This window comes from Anopheles maculipalpis, chromosome 2RL (assembly GCF_943734695.1).
Source record: "Anopheles maculipalpis chromosome 2RL, idAnoMacuDA_375_x, whole genome shotgun sequence".
In the NCBI taxonomy this organism is placed as follows: domain Eukaryota; kingdom Metazoa; phylum Arthropoda; class Insecta; order Diptera; family Culicidae; genus Anopheles; species Anopheles maculipalpis.
This window is the reverse complement of record NC_064871.1, coordinates 61,011,265-61,032,131: the sequence shown is the minus strand read 5'-3', so window position 1 is coordinate 61,032,131 and position 20,867 is coordinate 61,011,265. Positions and strand designations below refer to the sequence as shown.

Below are 20,867 nucleotides of genomic sequence, written 5' to 3'. Positions count from 1 at the left end.
GGTGTCTTGGTAAAGCGAAACAGGCCAGCAAAATCGTTGTACACATTTTATTTGAAAAAGTGTTCACTGGCAGGATATTTTAACATGTGTGGTTAAAAAGCGTATAGATAAAATAACATTCGATTTTATTGTCAATTCAACATGGTTTATGTTCACTCATTCTACGTTTTGATACCACCATTCGGTAGGTAACTCTCAGTCTCGCGGTGTATTTCATCATAAGGCTATTATAATAGTTGATTTGCTGTTCATCTTTTGGCGGGGTTTGTTGGATGGTTTTTTTTCTCTTTTAGTAACAATTTGATATGTTCGAAAGTTTCATAAGGCACCTTTTACAAATAGTTGTCATTCCTGAGATGGGTATGATGATGGCGAGAAATATGTACTACTCGCGTGATGCTCCTTCTTCTATACTATCGATTCTTCCGGCTCCCTGTAATTTACAGAATGGTGCATCAGAGTTTCATTTCCATTTTAACGGATAGATTCAGTTTTTGTTTAACATTGAACCCAATTACCAGTTGTCTATGTCTAATAACGCATGAACAATTGCCTTGTAACATAAAACGAATTGACCGAACCCAATTTATTATGGTAGTTTGAATCGACAATGTGGTCGTACCATCACGATGAATAAAAAACACAATGAACCAGATAAAACCATAGTGAAACTATCAATCCTATAATGCAACAGAATGCTGTGTCCATAAACAACGTTACCATAAACATGTAAAACTAAGAATAAACCAGCATTGCCAGAAAGAACATATAAATCACTAGCACAAACCCCAAAACAAAAACAAAAATACCGAACCAATGACGAACAAATGAGAGGAAATATGTGGTACACAAAAATGAACAGAAACTTAATAAGATGAATCAATTAACTTTATTATACACGCTACACAATGCTTGGATAATGGAAGCAGGATGACAACGTTGCTACTATGCTAAAGATGTTGACACATGATGTATGATATATTAATATAAAATATAAAACAACCTCTAATTACGATAAGCTAGCTATTCATAGTGATGGGGAGGTTCTCTGAAATCTGATATATAAATTATAATACACACCATTTAGTTTAACAAATCGTTACTTTATCAACTATATATATATACTGCAATTTTTCACTGTAACATATGTTGCAAATACTATGTAAATGAGATTTTAAAGTAATTGAGTACGCGCAGTATTTTACAGTAAAGAAATTAAGCAAAACTATATAAAAACGATATGGATTTTAATGGCCAGCAACTGTAACACAGTATAATTCACTAATTCAGTGTGTTCAACGCTAAAAACGAAACGGAAGCAAACGATTTCACAATGTGTTTACGCTTTTAACTTCTAACAAAGCTTCTTTCGAATTCATCTGTTCGAGATGTATACAATAATCAAACACGAACTTGCAATAAATATTGAGACTCTTCGTCGGTCATGTCCGTCAATGTAATGATTACATACTGCAATGTCCAAAAATGCATTGCTTATACATTTGTAGAGGCTTTGTTTTGTTAGCTCTCGAACAGGGTAAATGGAAAGAAGCAATGGAGTGGATAAATTCTTTAGAGAAAACACTTTTAAATCAAGCGTACGCTCAACCAACTCAAAACTAAACAAAACAAAGTGTAATACATGAGATTAAACACAACTTACAGTTCCTCAAAAAATGCTACTCGTGCTTTTGTTGAACCGGACTTAACCTTTTTCAGGGTGGAATATTTTGTCTCACCTAGCCGCAACTGCTCGGCATTGATATCATCCAGTGGACATTGATTCTCACCAATCTTTAGCTGTTCTATTTCCGAGCGTAGCTCCTTCAGCTGATTCTGTACCTGTTTCGATTTGGCCAAATATTCAACCCTACAACGACACATGATGATACAATTTTAAATTAATACATTACATATGACTCACGCCATACCTAGAGGCAACCTAGGATTGTTCTTACCGTTCTTTTTCAATTTCTAAAGAGAGCTGCTCCATATCACCATCGGCCAACAGATCGTAGGAATGCATTTCATGCATTGGAGATTCCGGTGATGATGAGGGTGTTATGAGTATCGATTCGGTGGACGTTCGGCTAAGAAAGTTTAGCAACTTTTCCTTCGCTTCCTTCTCAGCCACCCGTGCATGGATGAGCTCGTTCTTTAACTTATCGGCCTCCAGTGCGCGCTTGCGTGATTCCTCCATCATGTGAGCAGTGAGCATCTCCGCCTCTTGTGTCTTTCGTTCCAGGTACATTTTTTCCTCTTCCGTTTTGCGTGCCGTCATACGCATCCGGTTAATCTCTTGTTCCACCTCCTGTGCCTTATGCGACAGCAGCATTGCCTCCTCCTCGGCAAGCCGATTCTTTTCCGCCAACAATTCTGCTGCCTCCTCACTTCGATGCTAAAAAGAAACACAGGGGACGTAGATGATAATAGGTTAAGAAAATTACATGCTCTTGGTGAAAGAAATTGGCAAATGTAGTATTAATTCAATTTGCAGTGTTTGTAGCAATACCATTGGTATAGGTATCGATTCCGAGCCTCTCGAAGGATATATAATAATAGGTTCTCCAGCTCAATACCAAATATCTAAGCTTTGGGTCCGGGTCGACACGTGGGTGTAACGAGTTTGGGCCAACCAGTAGATGGAGCAAAGTATATGCGAGATCGTGTCGTAGGTTCGGGTCGACTTCTGGGTGCAATGGGTTCGGGATGACCAGCCAATTAACTATGCTAAGCCCACCCCAAGGTACAACACAGATTTTAAAAGACAAGCTGATGGGGCGAGGGATTTCGGGATCGGGCTTGATGATCGAGGCAATATCTTTCGATGACCGCTTGCAATGATGAAGCAAGAAAACAGCAGCAGCACAGCAGATTGCAGACGGGGTACTTCGACAGACACCTGAAAGGAGATGCAGATTCAGGAGATGCCGGGAAGCTCTGGAAGGTGTCATGCGTAGAATCAGATTGCTAATCTGAAACACGAATTTCATCCAATTTCTCGAAATCCTTGGCTTCGCAGATGATATGTCGCAAGACACAAGATCTGAATGCGCATTTTTTAGAGAAATGCCTGCTAAGAGTCTTGGACTATGTTTACAGAGGACGCCTATGCACACGTCATTTTCTGCAACATGTGTTAAAGGTGGTAGACGATGTCACACGACTCCAGGTGATACGCCTGGCACAATTACGGAAATTCTACAACCAACGGAAAGAACCCCCACGGAAACACCACCGCAACATCAGCAGACACAATCGATCACACTGCTCAAATTATGCAATGATATGTTAGAAAATATCTGCCTGTTTGGTACGGTTCATCAATACACCGTTGTTAAATTATGTACATACCAATGCTTCGTTGGCCGCTCGCATTTCTTCCTGCAGCTGCATTAGTCTCTGTTCCATTGCAGCCTTTTCTCGCTCGGCCGCTTCACGCAGCTGCTTTTCGCGTGTGAGCTTATTCCGCTCGACTTGTCTTCTCTGTTTTTCCTCCTTTGCTTGGGCTTTCATTTGCTGAATTTCCATCGTGTCTGGTTTGCGCCGTTTCATGTAGAGATCGTGATTTCCCACGCACAGATCCAGTATCAGTTTGTTGATGCGAAGCTTTTGCGAGTAGAATATCACAGGCTTGGGATTTTTGCTGTCGTTCGTTTTGACCACAAACTTGCGATCGTCGAAGCTGATGTGTAAAATCTCGTTCCATTGGAAGGTCGTCACTGGTAGAAGCTTATTTTCCTTGTTGTATATATTTAATCCTAACGCCGTCACTCCAAGCCACACTTCGGTGTTTTTCTTATTCTACAAAGGAAAACCAAGAAAGCAAAACGAGATTGATAATTGCCTTTTGCCCAACGAAAGATACCACCCGACAGACTTCCTACCGTAATGGGAAAATAGTTTACACCAAACATGTCTAGATCTTGGGCTATCTTGAGATATTCCATCTCTGCCTCATCCCTGGACATGCCTCGATGATCTGCGTACCACGTTTTAATGCGTTCTTCCCACATCTGCGGTGTCATTTGGTATTGATCGATCACTCGTTGCGGTAACAGATTTTCACTGATCAGCATTCCCGGTTTGCACACCGCTTCGTCATAATCGCCGTACTGCACAAAATTGTATAATTGGAATCAATTAATCAGCCCTGACTGCAGCCTAAACCATGAATTAGAATTCTAAGTTACCTTTGCTTGCACGGCGTACGAGGCAAGCAGTACGGATGCCTCCGGAGGGCAGTAAACGTCCATCGACAGAATGGCTTGCTTAATTTGCAGGAAGAACAGATGCTGCGTTACTTCCTGTACTAGTTCTTCGGCCACGTTTTCGGGAAAAAACTTGGCTAAGAACACGAACATACAACTGCCGTTTGTCATGTGTATGCTTTGATCCTGCACCTTCTTATCCATCTTTAGCCACGAAAGATTCCCTTTCAAATCTTCGAACTGCAATCCAAAGTACCATGTTTCACGTAGCCCGATCGTTCGGCATATGAGATCGAACAAATATCTGCCTGTTGCACGGTGCTGAGAAGAAAAAAGGCATACAATTAGACATACTCTATTCTCAGCGCGAGCTACTACTACTGCTACTCTTGGTGTTGGCAGCGATTATCCTACCTCAAGGTGAAATTCAAGCTCCGAATCAAAGGTACAAACTTTGACTGGAAATTGCTTGTTTGTTTTCTTACGGCGAAACGGAACCATCATATCGTACCAGTGGCCAGAGCTAGTTTGGTTGGTTGAGCTTTCTTCCGAATCCAGTCGGAAACGCCCCGTCGTGTGTCGTTCAATGATAGAACTGGAGTTGAGAACGGGAACAGTAAACAGCACCCTGCGGGGAATAGATGATCTGGCGCGCAACCTTCGTTCAATGATGCTAGCAACACCGATTGATGTACGGTTTGTTTTGGCTAGCTTAAGCGCAACTTGCTTATACTTTTTCGTATAAGCGCTCAATTGCAGGATTCAGGATTGTACAAAGAACCCATAAACAGCCCACTGTTACCACTTTGTTTAGGTTACACTGTAAACACCATTGCTACACAACTGAGAATATTGTCGGACAAACATAGAAAAAGGGGTTCTAGCTACAATCCCGATTTATGGCCTTTTTTAGATGCGATTCCACAGCACAGCAGGTCGTAGCTGCGTAACATTCGGATGAAACAAGCGACAACAGTAGGGAAAAAAAAAACTATATCGAGATCATTTTACTGTTTTGACAGCTGGGTTTGTGTTTCGCCGCATGCTTCTCGCATTCAAGCAATTTTCGCCCAACGACTTGATCGAGCTTGAAGCGCATTTTGTTTATAGTATCGGGTTGACATGGAGCAAAGATTGCCGCGGATACTTTTTCTAAAAATCCTTGTACACTGTACGCCATGCACGCTATTGTTTTGAGTTTATTCTTTGTTTTCGGTTTTTCAAATTGAGCATGCAAAACTGGAAGCATAATTTTTTCAATAACTCAATTAAAAATGCAGTATAAAATCATGAACTATTGCTAATAACCCAAAGACCTTTATTTTTTTTCGAACGCTACCGTCTGCAGGGGGCTTCATTCTTGTTGCTCGATTTCATGGCCATCTGATTCACATCCCTTGCAGGCAAGAGAGCAGGAAAAAACGCACACAAAGTTTTCTTACGGAATGTGTGTAGTGCGATTCCAAATTAAGCAGTTTTGTAATCGTCCATAGTAATTCGTCGTTCGGTTGAAATAGATTGTATCTGCTGTACTAGTTGACTGTTTGGCAGAGCATATTATTGGTGGTGTTCATAAAAGCACAAGTGAATCGAGTAGAGAGCAGCAGTTATCGTTGTGTTATTTATGTTGTGTCTCGATGATGTACCGTATCTGAAAACAAGTGGAAAATCGGAGTAGTGGTCATAAATATATATCCCAAGGTAAACGGAATTCCTCGTCCGCAAGGCAGACACAAAAAAAAAACGCGTAATATGTGCGAGAGATGATTCATGTTTGTCGATAGAATATTATATGGCAGCACCGTCGGATTTATTTGCACACAGGGTCGGGAACCTGTAGCAAATGTTTCGGTGTAAAACGGAGCGGAAGTGATATCGGAAATAGATAATGTGTGCTACCATGCCTGTTAGCATAGCAGAACGGTGCGCATTCATAGCAAATGTTTGATGGCATGGCAAATTTCTAAAAGGGGAAACAACGCGTAATGTAACCGTAATGTACCGAATTCTGCCCTGGCCTTGAGCGGTGGCTGAGCGCGAGAAGTGGCGTATGACAAAGAGGAACAAAATTGAAACCGATAGCACTTAATATAAACAACAACAATAACCAGGTATTCTGGAGCACTCAGCAGATTGGTGAATGAAAAGTGTTATTATTTAAGTTTGGAGTAATGCTGATTGTACTGGGTCTCTAGTACTATGGACGTTTCGTATCGTCGATTAGTTATCTAAAGATTTTTTTTTCATTTTACGCATGTACAGCTTACGACCCGTAGGTACACCTTGAACTTTTGCGATTGGAATACACAGGCGACGGGGCCTTGGATTGCCGCATGGAAGCTCTACTTCATTGGCCTCAAAACGATTGTTGAATTGGTGTTACATGTTGCATTGTGTGGGAGACGTAAGACATTGTTTTTGTCTGCACGTTTGCTCATCGTCGTGCGTTGATTCTTTGACAAAAAGCGGAACCACATCGTAAACAGTGTAGCGGATTCTCGCTGGTTACGATACAGTTTTTAATCGGAAACAAGTGAAAACACAGTACGCCACAGTCAAAGAAGATTTGAATTTGGCACGATTTCCCATAGCAACGATGGACTATTCGACTCTATGATAATTTAAAACTGTGTGTACAAAATACAGTAGTGGATTGTATTTTACGGAGTCGAAGGACCGCCTTAAAATGACGTTGTTGAGGTAGCGGTACCGGCTGCTAACGCTTCGGGATCGGTTTCAAATCTGATCTATTAAATTCTCCCGTTTGAGGACTGACTGTCCAACTATGGATGAAGAAAAAGTTGCACAAACCAGAAATGGCCGAGAGCACAAGTCCTCTCGCAATGTAAACATGTAAGAAAATGCAGTTTGAGATTTAGTTTTATTTAAAATCATATCCGTTTTTGGATTTCCGCTTATAGTCATGTAGCAGGAGAAATTAATGAAGGATTGTTGTGAAATTTCCATACAACGGCCAGGACATCTGATCTGAACAAGTTGAACTTCATCTCCATGTTTCCGTTTATAAACGAAAAAGAAGCGGTAGACCACGTCGATCGAAGAGATTCTCAACTGATCTCATCAGCAACAAACATTTTACAGCTTTTGAACAAACCTCTGGAGCATTACCTTGCCCAATCTTTTTCTATTCAAAACCATGTAATTTTTAGCAAAGCCCTAACTAAATTTTCTTCACCTGTAAGTATACGATATAGAGGTATTTATTATCAATCCTTATTTAAAATCAAATAGAGTTTTGATGCTCACGCAACAGATTCCTTAATTTTGGATGATTTGCAATATTCTTCATTCTGGTCTCGTCTCACTCGAATACGCGTTCCTCTTAGGATGGCGATCAGTGATTGGCTAAGAAAACATAACTAAGAAGGCAACCGGTTAGCTTGAAATCGGTGTCGATAATAGCTTCATCGATCTGGTATATTTATCAGTTCAATTGATACCAGAATTACAATGTTAGGAACCAATAGAACCATGCTCGAAAAACCTGCAACTCGTTCATTGCGCATATCGACTAACGTAGATGAGGAGGATCTCATACAAAAACAAAATACTTCCCGTTTTGGTATTAATTGGGATAATGCAATAAAGCTAACCTAATCTGCTCAAAGGTCCTTTAATTGAATAGATAGTCAACATTGAGAGCGTGACTGAGGAGACGATAGGAATGAATGTTTATAATAGACGCGAGAGGAATAACCAATAGTGCTAAACAAAGGTTCAGATTTGTAAAGAAAAACACAACTGACGCACGTAGTATTATCATGCGTTTTGGTTGTTAGTGCACCGGATTGATCATGCAATTTGGTTCTTGCAACGCCCACTATACTGATATCAATGAGTCGATATCGCGTTCCTATGTCTGATTTCAGTGAAAAATAAAAAAAAGGTCTAGGTTCGGATCTCAACATGATCCCTGCCTCCCCCCTTGAATATTCGGCTGTGGCTAATTCAAGTCATATCTCTCTTCCTCGGAAAGGCATTCCAATAAAATCCTAAAAAAGATGTCCCAAGAATGGAAAATTGCCAAGTATGACCAAATAAAAGTTTATTATGCGTACTGCATTTTAAAGGCTCGTGTCCACTAGTGTTTGTGATTAGTAGATTTTTACCGTGTTTAATTTATGCGCCCTATTTGCACTATTAACGATAGCGATACATTCATGTATATATGCAAAACATTTAATGCTCGATATAATGTTAAAGATGCAAACCAAAACTTTAAAAATAACTATATAACTAACCATTCTTAATCGGGATTTTGAGTAACTTAATATCATGTAAAATATGGTGCCATATCGGTTTCAGTTTCATTTATTCATGTATAAACTCTTTTTATTCACAAAAACATCGTGTCTAACGTAAAGTAGTTTTCCTTGTTGTATGTTACAATTTGAATTAAACAAAAGAGAAAATACTAATCTTCATGCAACGTTTTTCTCATTTCTTTTCAAGCTCCTTTCATGTGCTGACAAACATACTCACTTCACCATTAAACATCAGGCTGCCGTTACTCATACACTTCCTTTTATATATTAGTCAGAATTTGCATCATTAACTTCCAAAACTGCTCAGCGACACTAACTCTAGCATTCAGTATTGATACACTTTACATCGTTTCCCTCAAGCCTGCTGAAAATAATCTAATCTACGAAGAACCTAAAACGGGAATAATTGCGCTTGTGTTGTGAATGCTGCTTAAATGGCGATCTTCATATGCGAACTCGATCGAGAGTGTTTCGGCTTGTGGATAGTGCAACGGAAAACAGTAAACCATAACTAATTCCATTCAAATGATACTAGTAATACCAATTTACTGAACACCAGCAAACCCCTCCACGGCAGGTGGTGGTATCAGATATGGTCGATGAATCGGTCCATAGAAAATAATGTAACGCGCGTTGGAGGAGTGGAAGACCACAGCCGTACTGTCATAAATTACATCCTTGCGCGCTGTAAACTTAATCAATCGATAGCAGCAATCCGGAGTGCAAATTGTTTGCGCGAGATAAAGGACAATAATTGGAACAGTGAACATGGAGACTACTCATTTGGTCACGGAATTCATCACGCATACTGGAGCTAATACACAAGACGCCGTCAGCTGTTTGAAATCTTGGGAATGGGATTTGAAGAAAGCGCTAATCGATTACAATGGTATTTATAATCTACGTCTATTAAGATATTTGGTTGATAGTCCTTACTTATTATGGCGGATTACAGTTTACGTTTCATTAAACTTGATTTTTAGTATTTTGGCAAAGTCTTGTGTTTTCTTTCGCGTCTTGTGTGGCTTTAGTTTTACAATTCTTCCACAAAATGGACCATGTTACAACTTGAGTTTTACTCTTGAATCAATAGTAAACCAAATCTGTACAATATCTTTGTCTAATCTACAAAATCTTTGTCGTCTTTGTGTGCATAGTTAGCTTCTTGCGCCTCATCTTGCTCATAAAAAACTAACACTTTGCAGCTTTTTTAAAACATGTCTTTTGTCCAAGCTTTTGTCTAGCAATCCATGTATTTTTTGTCACTTGATTTTTTTTCTTCTAATAAATTGTTGTCGTCCTGCTCCCTAGTCTGATATTCTATTAATTAGTAACTTCAACATATCATTCGATAGATACTTCGACTACGGAATATTTCAACAACAAGAAAAATGAAAATGAAGATCTAATGAAAGCACAATCATCTGCATCCACATCGGTGCCACATTTGTACGGATCGGCACAGTCTCCTTCAATGCTGCCACCGACAACAACGAGATCGATGCTATCGTCGGGTACATTTAGCAAAGTTCCACGCCAGCAGCAACCGCCACAGCATATGCAACATATTCATGATTCACAATATTCATACGTCACTAACGGTGGTGTGATCTGCAAGAACGGCACGTTTGGTGAAAGTAAAAGCAGAATTAGCAATAGCAGCAATAACCTAGCGACCGTGCAAATGCATTCGCCATCGGTAAAGCTATCCACCTCATCACTGTCTGCGGCCGGGAAGCCGCATCGCAATCCATCGTTTAATCATTTTAACAATACCGGGTCTTCGTCCACCGGGATTCCGATGGTGCATCCTGAGAGCTGCAGCAGCAGCAGCAACAGTAGCAGCGGGGTGAACTACACTTCCGCAGCATTACACACACCGACCGTACATCTGAAGCCAATGCTCAAGAAAGCCGATTCAATTGACATTTTCGATAGTATGTTTCACGATTTTCTATACACATTTGCACCATTTCTCTCTGTTGTATCTCGTATGCCAGTTTTGTGTTTTACTTACAAGGTTATTTAAAAAAAATTGTTTCGTTCACCGTTTACGTATTTCTTGTATGCTATTTTGTATGTCTATTTAAAAAACAACAAACCGTGTAAAGCTTTCTCAGTTACCATACAAGGATGCAAAGTAAATACGATTGTTTTTTTTTATTGCTGTCGTGCAATTTTTACAAGAATTCTGCAAACACTAGGCTTTTTACAATCGTTGACGAATCGTTTAGCTCTCGTACGCTCTAAATATGCTTCTATTTTTGTACATGTGTGAACGGTGCCGAAAGTGTGCAGATGCTAACTAATGCTTTTGTTTTATGATCATTTTCATTCTGTATTCCTTCCTTAAAGGCAAAAAATTAGAACGAGGAATTTCACGTGCCACCGAAAATGTGACATTGGTTTCGCGTGCCAGACAAGAGTTTGAGATGGATTTTCACGCTCACATTCACGAGCAGAATGATAAAAATTTAAACTTCATTGATACGCCGGACTATACGTTCACGCTGCCTGATCTGACGAAATATACGGACGACTTCCGGTAAGTGTGATAAAGAGTGACCATTTTTGTATGAATATATTGTGCCAACATTTGTTTTATATTTCAGAAAATTTCTTGAAAAAGATCTTATCGAAAACTCCACCCTCAACTCGTTGGAAGCAACAAACCGGCTGAACTGGTGGTACGAATCGGGAGCCTGTCGCAAACTGTGGCCACTGGCAACTACGGGCGATGGCAATTGCCTGCTACACGCCGCCTCGCTGGCCATGTGGGGCTTTCACGATCGACGTTTAACGTTGCGCCGTACGCTGCATGACATCCTGTCGAAGGAAGAATTTCGTGACGCTCTTTATCGGCGGTGGCGATTCCAGCAGACGCGCGTCAACAAGCAGGCAGGCTTTGTGTTCTGTGAAAGCGAGTGGGCCAAAGAATGGGAAGAAATTGTAGCCATCGCATCGCCCGAACCGAGACGCAATTCGAAAAGCACCGGTCCCTCCCGACGTCGATCTCTGCTGATTGAGAAAAACTTTGACGCCATCACTGGTGGGCCGAGTACGGCGGCGAACAGTGAACGGGAAGATGAAAATGCTACTTACGAAAGCTTGGAAGAGATCCATGTACTAGCACTAGCGCATATTCTGCGACGCACGATCATCGTGGTTTCCGATGTGTTTCTAAGGGACATTAATGGGGAAGCATTTTCACCTATACCGTTCGGTGGTGTGTATTTGCCGTTCGAAGTACCGTCGAACGAATGTCACCGAGCGCCGTTGCTGCTGGCGTACGATATGGCACACTTTTCGGCGTTAGTAGCGATGGAAGCGAGTAACGATAGTCCTCCGGCATTAATACCGTTGGTGGATGAAATGAATCAGCTGCTTCCAATACAGTTTTGCATTGATCCGGGGAGGGATTTCAACTGGAGCGAATACGACGGTAGCGACGGAAACTGGATACTTACGGATCGTGAGCATATAGCGCTGTTGAAAGAATATCTCGACATAGTCCATGCTACCGGCATCGAAAGTCCGGACGATGAGATCTACTACGATGATTACTCCGATGATGAGTATGAGAAGAAAATTGCGGAAGGTGAAATAGTATTCACATCGGACGAGAATTACAATCATAACGTTAGTACAACGATACCGTCGGCGGGCACTAGTGCAGCGACTACATCCTCGACGACGACGACGACGACGGCGAGTAGCACTCCAGTTGGTGGAGGAACAATTGCTTCCATGACGGCTTCCAACCAATCGTTACCCGCCGGTGGCAGTGGGAAAGATGCTGGAGGCAAAAGTAAAGCGGCAAAGCAACTGCAAAGCGTTGCGAAACAGTTTGGTAGCATTGGCAAATCGATGAGCCGTAAGTTGCGTAAAAACATTGGTTCGATTACACGGATCGGTAGTAAGAATAGTCACAGCGGCAGTAGCACGAGTGGAGCGAACGGTAAAAAGTCTCACTATCACGATAAGAGCAATTTCCGGAGCGAGTACCCGAGGTTTCGTATTTTGTGTGCACAGTTAAAGTCTCGTCGTCACGAGTACCAGGAAGAGATGATAAAGAACTATCTCGAGTGCGCTCAGGAGCGTTACCTGGAAGCGGAGAAGATGCGCGATCGGAAGGAAATCGAACGCCTTACCAAGTATGTGGCAGAGGTAGGGCAGTTGCACCGTGAACACGAGCTTGAGTACGCGGGAGGAGATGCAGGTGTCGCGGATCTATCCGAACTGGATGGAGGCGCACCGGTTAACTGTATCAATGCCGGGTGTCTCAACTACGGTACGGCGGCGACCAGTTATATGTGCCTAGAATGCTATGAAATGCAATGCAAACGTGAGTCATCGAACACGAAATGTAACGTCGATCCGATGGACTATACCCCTCGCTATGGGACGGGAAAGTCCAAATTTTACACCGAAGCTGATATGGATGCTCACGATCGGATACAGAAGCTACCGTCGGCAAGACGATTGAATGATCTCGATCAAACGCTCTATCTATCGCGATCTACGTTCTACAATGATACTAAACCGGACGATATCCACTTGCTGGCGGGTTACAAGCAGAGTGTGTTGGAGCAGACGCCTCACGCAGCAGCGCTTGTTAGGCAAAATTCTCACCCGCAACAGCTTCATCACCATCATCATCATCACCATCACCAGCAGCATCAGCAGCAACACCATCAGCCTCACTATCTGAGAGGAGAAGAGGTGACCAAACAGTTACACCAAGCTACCGCCACGTGTATGGAATATTCTACCAGTGCCAAACCACCGACCGGTCCATCATCTTCCGGCTCAACAACTTCCAGCTCTAGTGGGATTGTTGCATCCGTTTATTCACCGGGCGGAACTGGACTCGGCGGGAGTCACAGTTCGAGCACACCGTACACCACTCGTACCGGAGCGGTGTGTGTGGTAAATCTTCCACCAGTATCGGGCAGTGGTACAGATGGCACCGGTCAGTTTACAAGCAGCCACAATGGCATACCATTAGCGCACGGTACAGCGGCTACTGGTATGGCTAATGAAGCCATACGATCGATGCATCCTTTTTCGTCATCGTCGTCCTCGTCCTCTATAGGTGTTGGGGTTGGCGGTGGCAGTGGACACCAAACATCACCGCCGATCGTAAACAGTAGTCATTATGGCAAGAATCAGCTATGCCGCACAGAAGGATGTAAATTCTATGGTAGCATCAATACTAATTTCTACTGCTCCAAGTGTTGTCAAGAGTACAACATTTAAAGTTGCTGCTATATTTTCAAAGTGTGTGTGTTTTTTCAATCCTTACTCTTTTCCGTTGCAGAATTGGGTTGAGGAACAAACCAATACTCAATTTTTTGTCGTCCTGCTATTTTTGACAGAGTGTCACCCTGTCTCTCTATCTCTCCGTTTACCTAATCAGAGAGAGTGTACTCGATCTGCCGAATAGACAGCTATTTGCCAGCAAATTATAATATAAATGTAAATGACAACAACAACAACATGGAAAAACCAAAAGAAATACGAAGGGATACAGGAACACAAAGATTATATTGGCTGTTGATGTAGCTTAGCGTAGTAGCGAAGTCAGTAAAATTGTGATATAATATAGGTCATATCCAAACTGATTATCCGTTTTTGCGAATATTGGTATATTGATGTACATGTTTGACATACCTATGTTCTGTGGATATCAGGATCAAAATTTACATAGTGCTCTATAGGCTTCTTACGAAAGGGTGTGAAGGAGGAGAAAACCAAATGCTTATAGCAATGCTGCGACAATGTTGGAATGTGTTTGTACTGGAACGGAAACGGAGCCGGTGTTGTTAAGAATACTGAAATTGAAACTCAAACTGTTACCTTCATCTATCTTTTTTTCAATTATTTAACAACAATATTGATCCTTGCCTCGAATAAGGATCATTCAATTCAACACGTGACAGTCCAAGATGGACAATGCGTTGCGTTCGTTTTTGTGTGACTATATTGTGCATCATATGTTTACTATCGCTAAGAATCCAGTAACACAATATGTGCGACGAAGCTGCAAGTGTTTTGTTATTTGTTTTAGTTTTGTAGCTTGTTTTATGGTAGTCCCTCGAAAGTGGTAGAACAAGAAAGGTCGGTTTTTTAATTTGAATGGTTTGCACACGTGTGATTGCATGCGTGCGAGTTTGCAATTTTAACAAATTAAAACATGATACACTATCGTTTGTGTTGTGCAGTACAGAAGTTATTGTTTGTACAATTTAAATAACATGTTTCTGTTGAGAGCCATTAAAATTCAAACAAAACACGACGTGGTCAATGTTACCTAAAACTAGAATCGTAAGGTTTCAAAAAACATACAGCGAATGGATGCAACATTTCATTTTAAACTACTTTCATGCGATTGTTATGCACTAGACAGCTTCTTTTGAACAAGCGGACAGCAACATCGAACGATGCTTTTGTATTAGAATAGTTTCGGAAGAACTAGCAGTGAACATTATTACCAAAAACCTTCCAAAGTTTCAGCTCGTGCTAGTAACGGAAAATAATTTTATTTGAAAATGACAAAAAATGACGGCTATTTATTATTCAATCTAATGCAGTGGAGACGAACGAGCAAAGTGCAACTAATAACGTTTAGTTGAGTCAGTTTGTGAAATGATATATGATCACCGACGTGTGTTTCGGCACTACTTCATTAACCTTGTACTATGACGCATCACATGGCTAATTTTATGTGTAGAGTTTTAATTTCTGATGCTCCCAAAATCCGCACGCACTCTTACACTGAGTTATCAAATGCAGCGCCAACACGTGTGATGCTCTGAAATAGAATATATTGATCCTAGCGGCATCCGTAATTAGGTAGTCATACAAGAGAGTAATAAATTATACACGAAGGAACAGATCAGACGGCTCGATATATTTATTCTATACATAACGCATCACCGCAAGAAACTCGCGGCGATCACTACAGGCGAGGCGTTGATGGAATGTTAGGCCCCCAGAGTCAACTGAGAATCAGCAAGAATAAGAAGAAACAAAACTCCCGAAAAAAACCTGGCCCAAGCGCCTACGATATTTATCTTTTATGCATAACCAAAGTTTGTGAATGATTTAAAACAGAGCAAATTGTTCTTGTAGAAAACTATAAAAAAGGTGAGCCGAGAACGTACGTGCGGTGCAAAAGGACTCATGAAATAAACACTGTTGATGATGTGAGCATTCATTGAAGTATTACGCAGTGAAATTGATTCAACATCCGGAACCGTTGAAGCTGTACGATATTTGTTTAGGGCACATACTGTGGAGGATCATTGAAATTTCATCCGAATTCTCGAATTTCTTGGCCCCGCGAGTTACATCGATGTCATTGAACGTACCGTACCTATTGTTGACCGGAAACTCTAACCGTTTGGAAGTAGATTAAAGTGGCGATCATAAGATGGCGAAGTAGAAGCAACTTCGATTAAGTACCTAACCACTGATGTGCATGATTAAAAAAAAAAAAGAAAATGAGTTGGGCCTATTATGTACAAACTCCTGCGATCCTGAAGACACAACAACACACAAAAGCCTTGTCTTTCAAGAAAAATCGCCATTAAGTGACCTCACCTGATAAGAGGCATCGTAGTCGATGTGGTTTCTTCGTCCAACAGATCTTATCTATCTCCTCATCTACAGAGTTTCGAATTATTAAGAGTCCTCGTAGACCGAAGGATCTCTTCTCCCATGCGTAAAAAACACTTTTTCTCATCTCACCAAGAGACCTTATAATCGAAGAGATTTCGTGCCCAAAACTGAATCTATCAAAAGACTTTGGAATCAAATAACTATCAAGAGACCTTAAAGACATACCACAGGAGCAATATCTTTGTCGTCGTATCCTTGCATGGGTCTTGTAATTGACTGACACTAAGAGCCGAACCGGAGCTGGTTCCAAACTAGTGTTGGATGCTGTGATTCAAACCAAGTAAAATAGTTCCGCAACAATGAGAACCAGTCTTTCCGGTTTTCGCTCTCAAAACAGTCAGAAAAACGACTACGTGCTGATATGCTGATGATTCATGTTTAGTCGAAGAATTCATTCTGGACCTGTTTCTGGATTATTCCGATAGTTGCGAGGTATCCTTGATGCAACGTGGTCATGTGTCAACTTGCGTCCCGGTATGGTTGTTTGCGCCCCAAGACGAAGAGCGAATGTACGAGCGTCAAACGCAGGATGCGTTACCTGATCGTACTGTTCCACGCATATCTCTATGTGTTGTCTCGCGACGCAAGCAACCCAGAGGGCTAACTAAATCATTCAGTGAAACTGAAGGATTAAAGAATATTAACTAGATTTCATGAAAGAAGCACTTTCAACCTATGAATAACAAACTTTATTATGCCAAATTTGCTAGAAACCTGATGCACTATTAACAGTATATATTGCCAATTAATATAACGCATACCCCATGCACACGATTCACAACATTATTACAACCGTACTTCTTGTATCGTTTGCGTAACCCCAGCGCGCAATCTCAGCTGCTTTTGGGCGTAGTGGACGGCATCGTGTATGGTCGGGTACGTGCGTACATAGTTCTCCTCGCCACCGATAAAATTGCATTTCTTCATCTTTTCGAACACCAACGGTGAGCAGCCGGCAAGCAGCGTTTGCACATCGATCACCTCCAAATCTCTGACGAACGTTTTGAACGTCGAGATAGCAGACGGATCGATGTAGCTGAGTGCGGTAAAGTCCAGAATCAGGTATTTGATGGCATCGTCCGCTTCGACAAAATCCGGAGCCTTGCGCCGTTTCGTTTCCTCCGTTATGTTAATGTTAAGGAACTGGCAGATGTTGCTTTTGAACACGGCCCGTGAAGCAAAGTGTAGTCCTCCACTGTAATGTATGATCTTGATGCCTCGATGCTCGATTAGCTGGAAAAGAAAGCAGATAGCAGATAAATAGTACCAAACCAAAGGAGCTAACAAGCAGCAACTTATCGTGCAACTAAGGTACGTACTCCTTCGTAGCGCGTTATGTCCAAGTATACATCCGAGTTCGGGACATTGCCCATCTGGCACATGTATGGTTTGAGAGCACGGAAAAAGATGCTCGAAACGCTTAGCGTAAATCCAACCAGCAAACCAACGTCAATCGATACGAACACCACCGATACGAAGGTAAGCACCCAGGTAACGCCATCGAAGAAACCCTGGCGCCAGAACTTGGGCAGATCCTTTGCCTGCATCAACAATCCCTGAACCGAAACGGCAATAATACTGGCGAGAATGCACCGGGGCAGGGGTTGGAAAAATGACGCCACAAACAGCAACACGACCGCTAGCAAACTGCACGAAACTAGCCCAGTAATTTGTGTCTTGCCACCGGCCAAATACTGGATGGCGGCACGGGATAGTGACGCGGCGTACGGATAGCACGAGAAGAACGATCCAAACACATTGCCCGCACCAAGTGCCAACAGTTCCTGGTTGAAGCCGATTTCGTAGTTTTCTTTCTTAGCAAAGATAATCCCCAATGATACCGATACGGTGTAGCCCACGATGGCCACCGAGATGCTTTCTATGAAGATTTCTGGTATTATGTTAAAGTTTGGAACGGTCGGTGCTGGAAGTGGAGAATTGTCATTAGCATAGAATTCTCACGGTACAACCAATTGCTAACTAAAACTCACCGGGCAACCCTTGGGGAATGGATCCAACTACCTTCAAACCATAGTTGTCCTGTAGATTAAACTGAATGGATAGCAGCGTGCCACTGACGACGAGAATCAGTTGGATCGGAATCGGGATTATGCACACTTTGGCTAGACGAGGCTAAAGTAGTTAGAGGACATATGGTTAGAAGCCGCGGAACAGTAGCCATATGATGTTACAAACCTTAATTATTTCATTGTTGATCAGCAGTATAATGATCGCAATGATGGCAATACCCAAGTTCAACAGATTCGTATCAGGTATTCTTTTCCCCAGCTCGTAATAGGTCTATTTAAATAGTAAATAAAGTACATGAAAAGATAGGTAAATCGCCTCTTGATCGATGCTGTCCTGCTGCTTCTACGTACATGGACAATTTCGAACCTACTACCCAGCGGTGGTAGTGTAACACCTAAAATGTCCTTCATTTGCGAAGTGAACACGTAAACCGCGGCCCCAGTAGTGAAGCCCGACACCAACGCTTCGGACAGTAGAAAGGAAGCAGCACCCATCCTGAGAAGACACATTACAAGCTGCAAGCAATGCACAAGGGCGTATTTTTTAAAGAACTTGTCTTTGATTTTTAAGGTTCGTTAAAATTCCGCATGATCAGTACCTGTATTATGCCAACTAAGAAACACAACGCCGTTCCGACCTCTAGATTGGTGTAGCTAGAACCCTCGCCAGAATGATTGTAAACCACCTTACCGGTCATGATGGACACCACAGCCAATGTACCTGTAGTGATGAGAAACAGTGAGAAGGTATCGTGACGCACAGTCGTCCCCACGCTCCCTGGCTGCCACACCTACCCATGGAATTGTGTCTCGATGTTCCTAGCAGGAAGTAAATGAAGACGGGAAAGAAGGCCGTATAGATGCCGGTAATTGGAGGCATGTTGGCGATAAGCGCATATCCCATCCCTTGCGGTATATGCATCACACCGACCGTTAGGCCACTGATCAGATCCCCAATTAAGTCGCTGGGAAACGAGTATTCGGGCAGCCATTGGAAAATTGGAAACAGTCCAGTGAGGCACGTTTTCGTGTCCATCTCACGCATGCTTTCCATCGCTTCTTGGTAAAAGTTCGACTTGGGCTTGAAGTAGTTAAAAGCATTGTTCAGATCCTCCTGCTGGTAGTGTGGACGGGCAACAATGACCTGCGATATTTTCGACCTCGACCGTCGCCCACCAGTCCTTTCGGGTGTTTCGTTGCCATCACGGCTGTACCCGGGATTTGTGACTCCATTCGAACTGCGCGGAGTCGATCGCATCTTGAAGCGGGTTTGTGCGTTATTCTTTTCTCTCCGTGACCCAAGTCACCTGCTGTAAAATAGGAAAAATTAAAACATTCAGTTGTGTTTAGTTTTACCATAAAATAGTCAAAAAAAAAAAACACCATTTAGGAAGCAATTCGTGCCAAACATACGAATCATCTGTGCGTTTGCTTTAGCACACACCGCGGAACGAGGATGGCCAATTGAATGTTTAAACATGGCAACAGACGGCTGTAACAGATTTCAAGGGTAGATATGCTTTTGCCGCTAAGCGACTTGTGTACTTTCGTTTATGAAAGGAATTTTGTTGATAGAACACATTTTCATAACAGGTGTGTTAATGTGTTCATTTGATAGGCTATATCATACGTCGGTTTAGGTTGAGAACCAACATGACACAATTATTGCATTGTATACTAATTGGTTGTACTACGTCGAGAAACCCACATGCTCCAAATCTATTGTGGCTATGAATCGAACTCTACTTGTATTGGCAGTGGGGAAAACACCGATCGGATAGCTTTTGTAAACACGTTTAAATGATGAAACAGAAATTAGCAGAAATGTGGTAAATACCTATTAGAATCTATGGCTACGTAAATTGATCTGTAAAATGGGATAAAATTTAGCTTGTTACAAGCCATGACTGTAGCGGGCAAAATTTTCTTGATTCGATGTCCTGAATCATCTTTACACTTTATTAAAAAAAAATAAGCGATCTGTTCCGACGGATTTATACCTCCTTTAAATAGTGATATAACACAACCACCTTTTTTATGCTACTTTTTATGTGACTTTAAGCACCACAATGTATTTGCACCGTTTTTTCCGATCATTATTGTCACTGCTTTTCAAACTCAACTTTACCAAAATTTGTGTTAAAGTGAAGCGTGTTTGCACTAACCTTAAACAGCAAAACACACTATTCAACTCGGTTGTGGGGAGGGGCACGTTAACCGATAGGATCGCATGAAACGATCTGATCTGGTTGCCGATACACGTAAGACTAAATTGAACACTTATCAACAGAGATATCGATGGTTCGCGCATCTGCTACTTACAGTTCAGCTGTGCCAGAATTTCGATTCGCGCGTCAAATAATCGTATCACAAAGTTGCTAATCGTTAGCGATGATCAATTAGCAGGTCTATACGATCATCCTTTTTGCCATCAGTAGTGTCAACAATCGTCTCACTAATAGAGCGATCTCTCGAATAACGCTCGAGATATATGATAGAGCTTTGAGTTTGGGGCAAGGTCAGAATTTAAAAAGCCCTGTGCACGTGTTCATTCCAGCAGCTCACGGATCAATAAAAGTGTGAAATTGGGTAACCTTCAGCGTGGTTTGTCTAGCGCACACAGCATGAAAAGATGTTTAAAGCTATAGTAGCATTGA

The 20,867-nt window shown here is 41.9% G+C and overlaps 3 protein-coding genes across 5 annotated transcripts; 1 reads left to right on the top strand and 2 right to left on the bottom strand.

Moving 5' to 3' along the window:
* Positions 1–400: 400 nt before the first annotated feature.
* On the bottom strand, positions 401–4,905 carry LOC126557497 (moesin/ezrin/radixin homolog 2). 3 transcript variants are annotated; one of them, XM_050213291.1, is made up of 7 exons: positions 4,626–4,905; positions 4,194–4,532; positions 3,888–4,115; positions 3,355–3,804; positions 1,959–2,398; positions 1,664–1,870; positions 401–433 (listed from the first exon to the last, which is right to left on the bottom strand). In XM_050213291.1, exons 1-7 carry the CDS (start codon positions 4,713–4,715, stop codon positions 409–411), a joined length of 1,779 nt encoding a protein of 592 aa, XP_050069248.1. In that variant the 5' UTR covers positions 4,716–4,905; the 3' UTR covers positions 401–408. The 3 variants fall into 3 exon arrangements, with proteins under 3 accessions (XP_050069248.1, XP_050069250.1, XP_050069249.1); XM_050213293.1 differs by having other exon boundaries at positions 1,740–1,870; XM_050213292.1 differs by lacking the exon at positions 401–433 and having other exon boundaries at positions 1,601–1,870.
* A 4,340-nt stretch (positions 4,906–9,245) lies between these two features.
* Positions 9,246–13,767, top strand: LOC126556939 (uncharacterized). Its single transcript, XM_050212515.1, has 4 exons — positions 9,246–9,386; positions 9,853–10,434; positions 10,853–11,042; positions 11,110–13,767. Exons 1-4 carry the CDS (start codon positions 9,266–9,268, stop codon positions 13,754–13,756), a joined length of 3,540 nt encoding a protein of 1,179 aa, XP_050068472.1. The 5' UTR covers positions 9,246–9,265; the 3' UTR covers positions 13,757–13,767.
* A 3,199-nt stretch (positions 13,768–16,966) lies between these two features.
* On the bottom strand, positions 16,967–19,468 carry LOC126557308 (sulfate transporter-like). The gene is made up of 7 exons (XM_050213028.1): positions 19,006–19,468; positions 18,810–18,931; positions 18,562–18,726; positions 18,377–18,481; positions 18,172–18,313; positions 17,500–18,104; positions 16,967–17,413 (listed from the first exon to the last, which is right to left on the bottom strand). The coding sequence occupies exons 1-7, from the start codon at positions 19,466–19,468 to the stop codon at positions 16,967–16,969; spliced, it is 2,049 nt and encodes a 682-aa protein (XP_050068985.1).
* Between the last annotated feature and the right edge of the window lie 1,399 nt (positions 19,469–20,867).